The 16498-nt window shown below is 44.2% G+C and overlaps 1 protein-coding gene across 1 annotated transcript in view; it reads right to left on the minus strand.

Moving 5' to 3' along the window:
• The window catches only part of LOC118425336, a gene marked incomplete at its 3' end in the record, with an annotated part of 51819 nt that overhangs the window by 34627 nt on the left and 694 nt on the right, over positions 1 to 16498 (minus strand). Inside the window, exons 2-19 of the mRNA XM_035834145.1 lie at positions 12714 to 12830; positions 11705 to 12181; positions 10397 to 10876; positions 9502 to 9806; positions 8906 to 9047; positions 8219 to 8320; positions 7473 to 7777; positions 6839 to 6980; positions 6258 to 6431; positions 5547 to 5711; positions 5106 to 5267; positions 4566 to 4736; positions 3953 to 4114; positions 3367 to 3537; positions 2407 to 2568; positions 1516 to 1686; positions 1008 to 1169; positions 338 to 508 (exon numbers count right to left, since the gene is read on the minus strand). Of these exons, the coding sequence (XP_035690038.1) occupies positions 338 to 508; positions 1008 to 1169; positions 1516 to 1686; positions 2407 to 2568; positions 3367 to 3537; positions 3953 to 4114; positions 4566 to 4736; positions 5106 to 5267; positions 5547 to 5711; positions 6258 to 6431; positions 6839 to 6980; positions 7473 to 7777; positions 8219 to 8320; positions 8906 to 9047; positions 9502 to 9806; positions 10397 to 10876; positions 11705 to 12181; positions 12714 to 12830 (3741 nt within the window). The remainder of the gene's footprint in view (positions 1 to 337; positions 509 to 1007; positions 1170 to 1515; positions 1687 to 2406; positions 2569 to 3366; positions 3538 to 3952; positions 4115 to 4565; positions 4737 to 5105; positions 5268 to 5546; positions 5712 to 6257; positions 6432 to 6838; positions 6981 to 7472; positions 7778 to 8218; positions 8321 to 8905; positions 9048 to 9501; positions 9807 to 10396; positions 10877 to 11704; positions 12182 to 12713; positions 12831 to 16498) is intronic.

A 16498-nucleotide genomic window follows, 5' to 3' on the forward strand; every position in this document is an offset into this window, starting at 1 on the left:
ATGCCAGCAATAATGAACTGACAGTGGCAAGCCTTTAATAGGGGCATGACACACTCGCAATACACGAGTCAGGGGTGGGAGAAACCCCTTGCATCCTTGGTCCCTAGAAGACGGAAACTCCAAATAACAAATCTACATCTTCTGGGGCCGTCTTACACGTGGCACACAGTTCTGTCCCTGTATACGTAGGACTTAGTACGCCAGTACACAAGAGGGTGGAGAAGGAAGTGTACAACCCTCCTTCACCTTAAAAAATCACGTGCAGGCCATGCAGAGTAACTGTCTGCCTACTATTGTCTTCCGAGGCAGATGGATGCTAACAAAATAATGAACTGACCTGCTGCCTGTTCAGCCTCTGCATCCTGTTGAGCTTCAGCTGCTGCCGTGTCGAGTTCTTCCACTTGGGAACCCAGCTCTGTGAGGGCTGCTGCTATTTCCTCCTCATCTTCGTTCTGAATAGCGGTCTGGACCTCCTCTTGGGCTTCCTGTACTCCCTCAATTGCGGCTTCTGTTGTACAAAGTAACGACAGGCTTGTATTAGTTTTGTTTAACGTCAAGACCCCTGTAGTGGCTAGAAGTTGTGGCACCTAGGTCAGCACGTAGGACATAACTTTAGGCGATGTTGCTAGCCCATCCCCTTCAACTTGCTCGAAGCACCTCACTGAACACTGGACTTCAATTTTACGTCTCTTACTAAAAGTTTCTGCGCCTTGTATGAAATAATGATATAAATGTGGGACTACAGTTCAGTTGATTTCATACCGATTGCTTTATCCAGATTATTTCCACTTTTAACGCTATAATATTGCTTAGGTTGCAACCCTAACCGAGATGTCCTGATCCCGAAATTGAACTGGGATCTCCCAATACCAAATAATTAGAATCTGGAGCTCAAATGCAAAACTGCTGCCATATAGACATCCTTGAGTCAGAAAGTTAACTGATAATAATGATTTTACTGATATGATAGGAGGTTTATTTACATGCGAGTAACAAAGAGGACCTACCAACAGCTGGCGAGTCCAGCTCAGCGCTTTCCAGGGCAGCTTGTAATTCTTCAGCTTGTTCCTCAAACTCCTCGATTACCGTTTCTTCAGCTGAAATGTCTCCCTCTGCGACCAAATCCTCCATTTCACTAATTGTCTCCGAAAGCTGTTCTTGGACAGCCTCTGAAAGATTACAGATTAAAACAAATCATTCACCAGTCAGTTAGCTTCACAAGCTCTATGTCTAAGTGTTATTCAATCTCTATCCATGATGCTATTGTAATATCAATAGCATTATTAGACAATATGAATAGATGCATCCTTTAGTAGCCATTTCAAATGGTCAGCTGTATAGCAGGCCCTGGCAACCAGAGATTGTGTAAAACAGGCTACGTTTGACTTGATCTGTAGGTTTTCATCAATAGTGGCATTCAGACATGTATGTCCGAGCGCTCGTAAAACCAGATGAATTGTTGACAGAACTTTTGAAAGTGATGAGAATGCTAGTCGAATGAATTAGCACACGTACCTGTCTCGTCAGCTTGCTCCTGTACTTCCTGTGCCTCATCCACGCCCTCTTGGAGATCCTTAAACTCCTCTTCTAGTCTCTCTACTGCTTCTTCAACGTCTTCCCTGTCGCCAGTCTCTAGAGCAGTCTGTACTGCTTCTTCGGCCTCCTGGATGGCGGTTTCTGCCTCGTCTGTTGGAAGGTTTAAAAATGTGAATCAGAGAATAATCTCTATTCGGAAATATTTCATGTATATCATCAACACAAGTAACGTTAGATTCTGAAATCAAAATTTGCCCAGTAAGAGGTACATACTGTAGGACTGAGCATGATCATTTTATCCATTTACAGTTCTTATGTCACCGACCACAACAGTGTTAATGAATGAACAACGTCAGTACAAAATACTGTATACACCCTTCTGGTGCCATTAAACATCGAAGACTACAAATGCTACCTCTAGTTATTTATACCTGTCGCCAGGTAATAAAGTTTATTCCGCTAGTGACTTCATAGTAAACCTGGCAGCTAGTTTGGAACCTGGCACTGCAACTGGCGAAAAAAAACTTTACTTTTTGAACAGAAAAGCAAACATTGTGACATCCTGAAGTTATATATGCATGAAAATGATTATTCACGGGTTACTTTGAAAAATAAAGTTTCTGGTGAGACGCGGCATCAGGGTCCGAATCGGCTGCTGTGTTTACTATGACGTCACATGTGTTTACTATAACGTCACGGGCACCTGAAGGCAGGGATAAAAAATTTGAGGTATGATTTGATCTTGAATAACATCAAAACGGTTGTATTGTTCGTTGAGTAATACTAATGTTAGTTGCTCGTAATTAGGATCTGTGTACTTAGATCAGTGTTTTTTGTGACTTAAGCACTGTAAGGTGTATGTGTACATACCTAATACAGGTGAGTCAAGACCAGCGTCCCCTGCGGCTTCAAGAATATCTGCGACATTCTCCCCCACGTCGTCTAATCCTGCCGCTACTTCGGCTGGGTTCCCAGCGGCAAGGCCTGCTTGTATGTCTTCAAGGGTCTCTGAAGCCTGGTCTTCTGCCGCCTCTGTTGAAGAAACAAAAAATGATAACAAACGTATGATAATATTAACATGTTCAAGAACATCATGTTACTCACGTTCTTATAGAAAACGCAAATGGCAAAATAGGATAGTGCTACAACAAATAAGTGTGCTGATATCTATCTTCATCTTGAATCACGCGGTCACTTTCGTCTTAGCTCTTCCTGCAATTTTTATGTCTTATCGTTTTCAAGCTTGTTGTTATAGCCGTGTGATGAAGTGGTAGCTTAGGCTGCTCCACAGTCACATGCACCAGGCCATTCTTTTTTTAAATCAGGTTCGTAGGGCCTGATGTTACCGTCATGAAGATGAAGGGCCGCCCATAGCGATAACTGTAGCAGCATTTCTTCTCCCTAAGTCAGAAACATCAGGCTTAGCCAAGCTTGACTTCACTGACTCAATAGAGGAAGCAGGGGTTACGAGGCTGCTCGGGAAATTCCTTACCCTCTTTTTGGCCGGTGACTCGGCAGGATTCGAACTCGAGACCTCTCGGCCCTGAGTCAAACAGGCTACCGCTGCGCCACGCGATTTCACGCGAACGCGTTGTGTAGTGAGCTTCCGCGCGCGTTGACTGATGAGCAATGTAGCAGATGAGAGTCAAAGCTAGTCTCCAAGCTGGCAAAGGAGTATAGCCGGCCAAAGGTAGATAGCCGGCTAAGGGAGTTAAACGAGCCTGGTGCCGCTATACAAGTCCCTTGCCAGCTTTGATACTATTTCTAAGGCACCGTAGGGTCTGCTTGGAGACTAAGTCAAAGCAGAAATGCCAGTAATAAAGAACTGACCTGCTGCCTGTTCAGCCGCTACATCCTCCTGGGCTTCCCCTGCTGCCGTGTCGAGCTCGTCCATGGCCGAACCCAGCTCTGTCAGCGCTGCTGCTATTTCCTCTTGATTCTCATTCTGAATAGCGGCCTCAACGTCCTCCTGAGCTCCGTGTGCTGCGTCCAATGCAGCTTCTGTTGTGCAAAAACAATGTACAAAGTAACGATAAGCTAATAGTCTTCGTTTTCGTTTCGTTAGTTCAGACCATGTAGTGCCCTGAGTGTCACATAGTGCAGCACGTTTCCTTTCTGTTTCAGTAGCATGGTATACGTATTTTTCACAAGGAGATCTTGTTAGGTCTTCCCCTTAAACTTGCTCAAGCGAGGCACCTCCTCGAACGCGAACCCCCATTTTACGTCCCTTCCGAAAGACATTGCAGCACCAACCGATATGTTCAGGCCCCGATTACCTACTACTTAGAACCGGGAGCTCAACTGCGAGGCTGCGACCTGTTGAGGCTCAGGGACGTAAACGCAAGAAGGGTAATTAATAACAATGATTGTACAGATTGCAGGTTATATACATCGGCAGCTAACAAAGAGGACTTACCGACAGCTGGGGAATCCAGGTTAGAGTCTTGCAGGGCAGTCTCCAATTCGTCAGCTTGTTCCACCAACTCTTGGAATACCGTTTCTTCAGCTGCAATGTCTTCCCCTTCGACCAACTCCTCCAATTCATGTATTGTCTCCGAAATCTCTCCTTGGGCAGCCTCTGAAAAATTAAAAAAAGCATGTAGCTTGCTTTATATGCACGTTATATATTTGCTGTATAATCATCATACATGAAGCTGTAATGTTAGTATGACTAGCCTGAATAGATGAGATTTTTCGCCGCCCTTCCTCTCTACTGGTCAGTTGGGGAGAATTAAGGCCCCGGCGGCCAGAGTGTACCAGAGGCTAGAGTATATTAACTAACCATGTCTGACGTAATTTGTGGCTTTTTCATCAAAAGCTGCATTAAGACATGTACATTCGAGCACCCGAGATACTAGATTACTTCATGACAGAATGTTTGAAAGTAATGGAAATGTTATAATCAATGACTTGCTCTGAAAGTACTGTTGTTGATTATCATCCTACCCATGTCGAATTCTATTTGTATTGTCCTTGTCAGCAGGGCTTGCCCCTCTTAATAGTTAAATAGATAGAATGAACTGTCACACCTGTCTCCTCAGCTTGCTCCTGCTGTTCTTGTGCCTGGTCGACGCCCTCTTGGAGATCCTGAAGTTCCTCTTCCAGTACCTCTGCTGCTGCTGCCACGGCCTCCCTGTCGCCGGTCTGTAAAGCAGTCTCTACTGCTGCCTCGGCCTCCTGGACGGCTTCCTCTGCGTCCTCTGTTGTACGGTTCAACACAATTATGTATTATATGTAGAATCAATCGTAGAGTAATTTCTATCTTTAAAGATTTCATATTACATAACATTGCTAAACCTCACGTTAGGTTGTATTACATTTTCACAGTGTATTCTGCACGACTGGGCATTATATAAGAGTGAGGTGAGGTAGCTATCCCTAGTTAGTATGTTACCAAAATGGAACACTTCCTGATTACATTTAACCATAAAGGCATTATTCAATGAACAAAGACTGTGTAAATATTAATACTACATACAGGTGCTTGATTGCTTGAGAGTTGAGGTCAGGAACTGTTGCATTTTAGTGTAATTGGTGACTTCAGCACTTTAAGGTGTATGTGTGCATACCTAATGCAGGTGAGTCAAGACCCACGTCGGCTGCGGCTTCAAGGATGTCATCGACATTCTCTCCTATGCCTTCTGCTGCTGCCGCTACTTGTGCTGGGTTCCCAGCGGCAAGGCCTGCTTGTATGGCTTCAAGGTTCTCGGAGGCCTGTTCTTCCGCTACCTCTGTTGACAAAAAAAAGGATAAAAAGAGTATGTTTCTAGAAAAATATCAGATGGATATGTTACACTGGTTCTTATAGAAAAGCCGCAAATAATAGAAAAGAATCGTTTACAACATATATAAGACTCGGTCGGGAATCGAACTAAAGACCAACCGAATGCAAGGCGAGCATTTTGCCCACTTGAACACCATTGCAATACTACCATAGCCAATCCCGAAAATAGATATCAGTTTAGCTGTACATATATACAAAGTTATCACAGAAAATGACATTATCTAACCTGCTGCCTCCGCGCCTATAGCATCTTCCTGGGCAGTCTCGATTTCGGTGTTCAGGTCCTCCATTTCTTCCTCCAACACTGCAGCTGCCTCCTCCACGTTCTCACCAGTCTCCACAGCAGTTTCAAACTCCGAATACGCTTCTTGAGCGGCCTCCTGTGCATCCTCTGTTGTGTAAAATAGTGTGTAAGTAATCTCCAAGCAGATCTTGCGGTGGCATAAGATAGTATCATAAGCTTGGGAAGGAGTTTAGCCAACAGAGGAGTTTCATTGGTTTCCGCGAAGAAAATCCTTTGCACAACTGACAATAGTTTGATCATGTTGGCTAGTCACTAAATAAAGAAACTTTTGGACCGCATCTGTGAGTAGCGACACCAATCAGCTGCAGGACAATGTAAACTTCTGGAGTGGAAGGTGACAGACAGGCACAGAAACGTTGCTGGAAATAAAGCCGCGGTTGTGAATACAAAAGAGTGTATTCAGTATATACGCATGTTACAAAAATTAAGTATGTTAACCAAGTGCTAGAAAAATCATAGGCAAATTAGACTTACATTTTAAAATCAAAGTTTATCTTTCCCCCTCACCAATGTGTATATACATGATGGAAGAATCGTGTCTCTTTTCGAACAGCACTTTTTAAAAAAGGGTGGAGAAAATTCGATTCTAAGAGTTAATCCAAGTGATGACAGACTAATTGATGCTATCTGTACCGAGTTCAGGTCCTTCAATTCCAGCGTCCTCAGCAAACCCCTCGATCGCGGCCAGTTCTTCTCCCACGTCTTCGGTTATTTCTGCCGCAGCCTCGGTGTCTCCCTCCGCGGCCGCCGCCGCAGCTTCCCCAACATCCGCTGCAACCTCTTCTCCGAATGCTGCTACATCCCCGCCTGGAAAAGGAAAGACATCGCTTGTTACTGCTTGGAAAGTAAGTTCTTCCATTACATCGCTATACATTGAAAAAAGGTTGATGAATTGGGCACATTTCGACGAAGTGGGATTTTCAAACAGGTTGTTACCATCGAGAAGGAGCTAATTATAAGAAAGATATTCCCCCTTGGATTGTGTCTAAAGGTCGGTTCACACGTGTTTATATGTTCACTGGAAAATAGTAGCAATTGCAGATCTCGCACTATAAATCCGTTTTGTAATAGAAATATCTCCATTCAAAAACTGCATTCCTTATAACATTTTTGTCAAGTTCTCACACTAAATTTATAAATTCATCTCATATTAAAAGTACACAACTTTCATGTACTTGTATCTACTGTAGGGTGAATGAAGACGAACTACCCACCACTGACGACATCGAGGTCCAGCCGGACGCCGATGCCACCTGCCCCCCAGGTCAGCGGGTTGACCCGGATGTAGCGGGCCATGATGACGGACTGCAGTGTCAGCACCTGGGTCCCGCTATCGTCACTGTTTCCTTCGCAAACCTTGGAATAACCAACAACCTGTAAGTCTTCTGAAATGCATGTTTATCTACAGAGTAGACGTCAGTTAATTGCACAACGGATAACCGCACAGTTCTGTTAATTGCACAGAATCACCCAATCCCGTGGCGGTGTTGTGCAGCTGGACAGCTTTGATTTGTTGCAGCATCCGGATAATTGCATGAAATTGCAACCTAAGCCTTAATTCTAAGGAACTTACAATTATAAGGGTCTATAATGGCAGCCTTTTGACACTGTAGTGACCTAAGTACAACAGTGATAGCCCCAGCTGTGGTAACCAGTTTTATTTGTAACCACGTACACTACAACCAACTCCTACACTATTGAACTTGCAATTCAATAGTGTGTGAGCCCGCCTCTGGAGCTGTGACTTTCCTAAAACCTAGGGTCTCAGCATGCGCATGTAATCATATGCCACACATGTTTACGGCACCCCCTGGCAAAGGCTATCTATTGTATTGTTGTGACGCTTACTATGTCTTGCCCCGCGTCGTCCTGGTAAGTCAGCCATGTGATGCCATCAGCGCTGTACCGCAGGTAGTACGTAATGACCCATCGGCCGGCCGCACCCTGGATGGTGAGGGAAGACAGCTGATACACGCGCCCCATGTCGATCTGCAGGTACTGATCCGCGTCGTCTGTGGCAGGAGCCCAGTAGGCTGCCGAACCGTCATCGTATGTCTTGCCGATCACGGCGTACCCGGCACCGTGCTGCTCGTCAAGGACGGAAGACGACGAGAACCATTCGAAGTTGAAGGACTGCATCAGTGACACCGATGCTGTGGATGAAGATATATTTCAGTACATGTATGTCTGTTTATCACTGACAGAATTCTGGAAGGACTTACGTCATCTTCTGATTACAAAATTGGGAACAAATGTTGAAATCATCAGAGCTCTCATGACAAGATGTAGTTTGGAAAATTTCCCTTCCTATCTAAGGAGGACGACAGAGAGGGATAGATAGGAGTTGTGTCTTTCTTAAAGCCCCACGGCCACTTAATCATTCCACTGGCAACCTTGTGTGACCTTGGTTTGGTTTTTGTAACCCCAGCCTCCATAACTGGAAACTCCAGTAAAATATAAATGTATGATTGAAAACACATGCAAAGCGTAGAATAATTCAGTTTTTGTCAATAAAACCCTTTAAGCATTCATTTTCAGCGAGGGTGTTACACGTAGAATCTCCCGAATTGATAAAACAGGAGACGGTATCTTACCTCCCTCTGCAACGCCTTCGATCAGGCCTCCGACACCGCCTGCTTCTCCTGTGACAGTCATACCTCCTCCTGCTGCTGCACCTCCTCCGAAACTAGCTCCACCTAAAACAAACAAACAAACAAACAAATAGGTTTGCTGTCAGGACACTCAATAAAATTACAGCACACAGGTAAGAGACAAAAAGATCTAGATATTTGTTCACACTAAATAAAGAATTCTTTAACGTTATTCTACAGTCGATCACCATTTCATATGTCAATTATGATTCAACTTGAGAAGTTACATGAATAAATTGAACACTTGTATGCGTGGTCCGATTGCAATTCACATAGCACAACATGTAAGGGTCAAGACAAAAAACTATAAAGTCCAAGTTAAGCAAAGTTACTATGTATTTTGTACATCTTACGGACCCTTGGCCTTATGTTACATAAGACTACAACCTGTTGACAACTATCCGCCGGATAAGACTCCTGTACCTGGGCCACATTCTCCGCATGGACCCGTCCAGACTGGTCAGACGTACCCTGAAGGCCTATGCGAGCGGAGGAGGAAACCCGCCTGAAGGTTACTTGCTGATGGATTTCGAACATTCGACCTTCGAACAGTTAGCTGGACAAGCTAGAAATAGACTGGCTGTGGACTGCTAGAATTAATTACCAAAGTTACTGAATATGAGCACCCACCGCCGACGGCATTGATGTCCAGCCTGAGGGCGATCCCAGCTCCGCCCCAGGTCACAGGACGGAAACGGAAGTAGCGAGCCGAGATGATGGTTCGAAGCGTCGTGACCTGGATCCCACTGTCATCACTGTTTCCTTCGCAAACCTGTGGAACAAGAAAATGGCAAACACTTTGGGTTTCTCGGTCGCAGAGGGCTCACTGTCCATAAGGTTATATGTTCAGAGCAATTGTATTGATCATCCTAAAGGTGATATAAATATTCGACTGAAAACTCGGATAAGAAGCACCAAGCACCAAAAACAGACAAGATTTTGATCTCGGAAACTGGTAACGCTAGTTTACCTTTATCCATGGGGTAAGAAACATCCGTTGTTTTCTTTAAAACATTAAGCGATATCACGTCGACGGACAGTGGTTCCAAACTGCTATATTTTGAAACCATTGCAATTTGAAAGTACCATTCGTTGACTTGACATCCGAAATACAACGAATATAGGTTACTCCTTGGATAAAGGTAAACTAGCGTTAGTACGTAGTAATATGGCACATTTGGTTGAGGCGCTTTATGCTAGAGAGATGATACTCTTGCTTCTCTTACTATGTCTTGACCAGCATCGTCTTGGTATGTCGTCCACGTGGCGCCATCGTCGCTGTACTGCAGGTGGTAAGTCTGAACCCATCGCCCGGCTGCGCCCTGGATGGACACCGAATAGATCTGGAAGATGCCACCCAGGTCGATCTGCAGGTACTGGTCCGCGTCGTCAGTGGCAGGGGCCCAGTAGGCGGCCGAACCGTCGTCGTTTGTCTGGCCGATCACGGCGTACCCGGCACCGTGCTGCTCGTCAAGGGAGGAAGACGCCGAGAACCACCCGAACTGGAAGTACTGCTTCAGCGATATCGATGCTGCAGATACAACAAGAATGTATTTTCGTCCATATTATACAGTAGAAGCCGCTTAATTGCACGGCCTATTTACCAGTGAATTTAGTGCAATTATCCGGCTGGTGCAATACTGCGAAGTTATTTAGCTGGACCGCACCGGTTTGGGATTTTGGGATTCCGTGCAGTTCCGTGCAGAAGTGTGCGTTAATCCGTTGTGCAATTAACTGGCTTCTACTGTACATTAAGATATATCTCTATCAAGAAATTACAACTTAGTATAATTATTTGAACGCTTGAATAAATTGAACGCTTTAGCGACAAGTCTGGCGAAGAAAACATAAGCCAAATTTCCTAATCTCCCAGCAGATTGTACGGTACCATAAGATAATATCAATCGCTGGCAGAGAAATGACACCGGCCTATAAGTGTGTATATCTACCGGAATCATACACACTTCTAGGCCGGCTTCACTCCTCTGCCAGTTTTAGATACTATCTTATGCTACTGCACGATGTGCTTGGAGATTAAACTTTCCATCTTAATTGGTCCTTTCTCATCAGCAGGTCTAGAAAAACGTTTGCCAACTATTTTCTTGTCTCTACGTTTCTTACCTCCCTCGGCAAGACCTTCAAAGATGCTTCCTCCTGATGATGACCAGCTCCAACTGCCTCCTCCTGACATGCCGTGCCCTCCAGCTCCTCCACCGGCTCCTCCGGACATGCTCCATCCGTGTCCTCCTGCTCCTCCTCCTCCTCCTCCAGACATGCTCCACCCGTGTCCTCCAGCTGATCCTCCTGCTCCTCCAGCTCCTCCAGCTCCTCCTCCTCCTCCTCCAGACATGCTCCATCCGTGTCCTCCAGCTGATCCTCCCGCTCCTCCAGCTCCTCCTGCTCCTCCTCCTCCACCAGACATGCTCCACCCGTGTCCTCCAGCTGATCCTCCAGCTCCTCCAGCTCCTCCTCCTCCTCCTCCGGACATGCTCCAGCCGTGTCCTCCAGCTGATCCTCCACCGGCTCCTCCTGCTCCTCCTCCTGCTCCGGACATGCTCCATCCGTGACCTCCACCTTCTCCTCCTGCTCCCCATCCATGACCTGGAAGTAAATGAACAAAGTTTGCTTGAAAGTTCATCTGTATTTGGTAGAAATTAAGATTGGACTATGACCAAAAAAAGACTTATCGTCTTCCCAACTCCAGTTTTCAGTAAATAAGCTTTGAGGAATCCTCCACTTTTGTGACATCATTTTGTAAACACCTGACTCGATAGGCGTCGGATCCTGGGTTACAGAAAGTTCATGGTTCACCCATCTCTGTTAATCTAGGAGATGGTTATGAGGTCCTAGCGTAAATGTCTTCTTTCACTCCCTTTAAAAAATTCGTGATTGGTTTGCTTATTCCTTGACAAACATCTAGGATAAGTCCATTTTTATGTTTGAAATACAGTACCACTTTACGTGTGTGTGTTAATGAACTAGACGGAGCATTTTAAGAGTGCTGACCTCCCCCAAGATAGCTTCCTCTTGTGCAATTACCTGCATCCTATGATATACTATATGCCTTCTACCGGCAAGCATATTTCTAATAACATCGCAGCTTTTACATTCATTCGTTGGGTACCATTACCATGAACTAGCTTGCGGGCAGCCGTGACTACTACATACGCTAGCGATTGTAGCTTCTCTGGTATCCTACGGATGTATTACATTGCCACTACAAGACGTCTGGAAAACAAGTCCATAACATGCTTCCGTCTACATCTGATGGAAAAAATAGCCCAAAAGAAAGTTGTTAGCTCCAAGATGATAATGAAGAGGCTGCACGTGCATTCCCTTACAAGCAGCAAACTCTACATGCATCTTGCAACGTTTCCAATTGAGCGATATCCTGTGCAATGTCGCTGTTGTGAAGAATGGCTCATATACCTTGTCCTTGGCCGCTGTGACTGCCGGGTCCATGTCCATGACTGCCGTGGCTGCCGGGTCCATGTCCATGACTGCCGTGGCTGCCGTGGCTACCGGGTCCATGTCCATGACTGCCGTGGCTCCCGGGTCCATGTCCATGACTGCCGTGACTGCCAGATCCATGCTCATGGCTTCCGTGTGACTTGCTGCCGGGTCCATGTCCATGACTGCCGTGTGACTTGCTGCCATGTCCATGTCCATGACTGCCGTGGCTGCCGTGTGACTTGCTGTGGCTGCCGTGTTCCTTGCTGCCGTGTGACTTGCTGTGGCTGCCGTGTTCCTTGCTGCCGTGTGACTTGCTGTGGCTGCCGTGTTCCTTGCTGCCGTGTGACTTGCTGTGGCTTCCGTGTTCTTTGCTTTTTGACTTGCTTTCCTTACTTTCTTTGCTTTCCTTACTTTCCTTGCTTTTGCTTTTGCTTTTGCTTCTCTCTTCAAGTTCTAGAAAAATTGTCACAAACCACATTTCAGTAGGTTTTTAGGGATAAATCTATTTCTGGCTAGGGATAGAGGACTAAAAATCTCCACCGGTTTAACCTTTTGACAGAGAAAAAAATACATTTGCTACTCAGCCCTGCCAATGATTCTATAAGTTCTCTGTATATATGTCATCTCAACAATTGTTGAATTCAAAGATTATAAGAATACAATTTAGGTCGCAGCGATTTACGTCTTGTGGAATGGTAACCTTACAGAAATGAATGAATGACTGGTTTATTAGCACCAAACAAGTTCGCATATACATGACAGCCATGTACATATCATTGCAGCCATACTGAATTGGTGTATAATACATTAAACATTTGTTAAAAACTTCATTAAGATCTACACCTAAACTGTGTGAAGTTGTCCTTTGTACGTAGTTCCCTGTCATGAAAACTTCCCCGTTTCGGGGGTAACCAGCCAGAGAATAGTGGAGACTAATAAGACACAGACAATGCAAATCTCAACAGAAATGACATAAACATATTACCATTATCCCTTTTGCCATGTTCCAGTCCGTCCTTCAGGGCCTCGTCCAGCGCGGACAGCTCCCTGAGTAGCTCATCTTCAGTCAGAGAACGTCTCACACGGTCAGAGTTCTGTATACCTGCATGAAACAATCACCCACATGTTTTAGTCCAAAAAGCACTCCAACCGAATGGTATATAACTAGAGAACGGCTCATGCGGTCAGAGTTCTGTATACCTGCAAGGGGGGTGGAGTGGTGTGAAACAATCTTTAGTCCAAAAAGCACTGCACATGATATATAACTAGAAAGGCAACATTTTTACAAAAATGCAGAATGTTTTCCCTCTAGCCTTGTGTCAAGCTAGTACTGTAGCATTAGGCTCGTCATGAGCTGAGTCGTGAGGACATTACAATAGGTACCGGCGGGGCTAAATCGCAAGGGTCTGGAACGACTGAGATTGGACGATAACTCGGGTGAACTCAATACGACAGTAATTACCCCAGCTGCGGCCATATGACTGTAGGTTTTGAACCACTCACTCTTTTCGATAAGTGTGGTGGGTTCTCCATTGAAGCTTTCTTAAAACATGACTTAGTACTTGTAAAGTGCCTTTTCCAAGGGCGAAAGATCGGTGGATGGATCAATGTACTAATATTTGAAACTTGTGCCCGTGGGGTATGGCCAAACGTCATGCCAGTACGCCACACGACTCCAGTAAATCAACAAGCCTAACCACAAGGCCACTTTAACAAGCAGGGGACGTAAAACTTGGATTGTATGGGTCCCCGGGGACGGCAGGGTTCTGTCAGTCTCAACAAAGCAAGCTGGTCTTTAGACTACTGCTGGGCTATGTTTGTTTTGTTAACAACGTGGAGTATTCTATTAATCTCCCCAGGCACCCTCTGAATAATATATGGCTAAATATAATGTGCTTTACAAGGCCTGGAAAATTTCAGGTACAGAAGTTATTTCAGAGCGATAAGAAGAAAAAAACGCGTATTGTTCTGCGTTCTTTGATATATTAGCAACAATCCTCCTTGCAGTGCTTATCGCCCCGCAAAATATCCCCGACGAAGAAAGCGTCTATACGCACAGGTGATGCATACTAAGTAGGATCTGCATGGAGGATCGTATTGTTTTACAAAACACAGGTCGCGCAGTTCGCCACGAGTGGAATTCTGCAAAAATTCTGCTGATTATTCATTGATACATACAGGCCCTCGATTGGAAAATAACACCATGTTCTGGAGTAAAATACACCTCTTTCTTTATGTTCAAATGTTTCTGGTTGGAATTTTGTATCATAGTAATAATACGTTGGAAATACTATGTCTTGGTGTCTAGAATTCGTGGTAGAGAGATTGTTCGCGAAAACCGGGAGAATTTAACCAACGCAGACATATTAACGATTACCGTATCAACACTGTCAACATGATGACCTATGAGGTGTCTAAGTAGGCGTTGCCTTAAGTACATTACTGACACCCTGTGCACATGGGCAGATACGCTTAGTTGTCTGCAAAGTATCTAGACGTTGTGATGATCGTAAATTTAGACTATAAAATGGAGTCAGCGTCAGAAGTGCGCATATTATGTCACTGTGACCTGTCGTCTTAGGTGTACTTGTAATTGATTCAGTTATTTTGATGTCTACATGTAACAGATAAAGAACACAGATGTTCTGCCGCACGACGTACCTGATATTTAAAAGAAATCAGTGTTCAAATATTTTAATGGCATATATTTTCATATGGATTGGTGCCCTATATTGTTTTAATGTAGTACAGTGGAGTTGTGATGTTCAGAACAATTCAGGATGTTTCCAACTGGACATTCTGCAAGTCTGTACCATCTGAATAAAACTTGTCAAACTTGTGTAAGATGCCCAAGAGATCTAACAACAAGTACAGTCAAATCTGCCCAAGACGACCACCCGGGGGACCGAAAAAAAAACGGTCGATTTGGACAGGTGGTCGCTGAGAAGAGTATCGACTCAAAACATGCCCGATGCAAAGTATAAAGTGGTTTCCGTTGTGTTTACTGGCAAACAGCAAGCGCATTGCACGCACGCAAAGAAGCGAGGTCTCGACTAATGTCAAATACAACACGCACACTGTAAATTGTAAATTTAACCCCAAGCTTTTATCGAGGTTTTATACGATACGGTGTTTTAAAGCTCAATATTTGTACACAAACAAGCATTTATGCGTCGTTGTGTTCTTGATCACCTTATCTGAAATAACTACGGTACACCTTTCGAATTCGATACCCGGTACGTCCCGATAGCGTACTTACTCACGGGTGAATGTGCAGTGTAGTTGGACAAAATTTAAAGCACTCACACAGATCTTTCTTAATAAGCCTAGCGGCTTGCTCTGGTTGTACACGTTTTAGAAACTAAGGCTAGCGTTGTCAGCCATGATCTACGGCAAATTTCCCGGGCACAAGAAATGTGCAGTTTGTACAAAACATCCACGACAGACACAAGATTTCCATACATGTCCTGCCGTATGACGGACGTGGCACGGCCCTCAGCCAACGACAAAAAGGGCACCACCGTATTATCTTCCTCTGACTTGGTGTGCAGACAACTCACATGTATAGCCGGAGGGAAGGCGTATCCTTGTTAAATCAACACTTAGTCATTGAGTTTACGCCATGCACTGCAGACAACACAGATAGAGTCCCCCCATACTGCCCTTAGGGGGAGGGGCTTTTCCGTGCGGGTAAGATACCTTCAACAACGGTTAGGCCATTTTTACATGAGATAACATTACCATAATCTCTAACTGTTACATACAGTCCTTATGGTGTTTGTTTTTTAATTACTAAAGTGATGCACAAGACAAACCAACTCATTCAACCTAATAGTAATAGGCTTACAACGGTGAGACATTTTAGATATAATCTGCTGTCTATCAAAATTGTCTGGCAAAAGGTAATAGATGCTATCTAAAATGTCTGATTGTCTATAAACACGTTGTCTAGTTGCTTGAGTAACCTTTATATTCCATGACCTGGATGCCTTACCTTCATCAACGTCCTTCAATTACATATATTGTGGGGTGGGGTCGGAGTCTTTCATAGAAAACTTACTCAAACTTTGACTCAAGATGACCGCTTAGTCCCTCACAATAACCTAAAAGTACAGTCATAAACATATCCGTACCTTTCTATTGTTGTGCTCAATGCAGAGTGCAAACACCACATTAAAACACAAGAAAGTTTAAGACTAAAGGCATTGTTTGCTAATCTAGAAACAAATTAACTAAGGGTTCCGTGTATTTCAAATCTTTCAAATGTTGTCAATTTTATGACGTATGACAAGAAAAAACATAAACTTCATTTACGTTTAAAAAAACTTTTCGATATTTTCTGAAATAAAGTTTATTTCTTTTTATCGAGGATGAAACTTTGTGACATTTCAAATCGTTGCCAGTTTCCGAAGCACTTGAAAATTTGACACCAAAAGAATTTCTCATTAAGTATTCAAAACATGCATATCCTGGGCTCGTCGTCGAGAGCACATAAACACGGCACAGAATGAGATAAAACTGAATTTAACAATAATTTTACAGTTACCTGCTTTAAATACGACATCGACAAGACTACGCATTTAGTCGGAAACTTGAGAGAGTATTGCAAATTATACTATATTTTTTGGGTATTTTGCGGTCATTTTCGTTAAAAAAACGTAGTCGAAAGATTTTGATGCCGTAGGGTCTTCAAGCAGGCTGTGACAGAACCAACTTCTAACAAAGACCAAAAATAAATCTCCAGTGTCTCCTGGCTGTAATCTGTCCTTT

This window comes from Branchiostoma floridae, chromosome 11, assembly GCF_000003815.2.
Source record: "Branchiostoma floridae strain S238N-H82 chromosome 11, Bfl_VNyyK, whole genome shotgun sequence".
Classification (NCBI taxonomy): Eukaryota; Metazoa; Chordata; class Leptocardii; order Amphioxiformes; family Branchiostomatidae; genus Branchiostoma; species Branchiostoma floridae.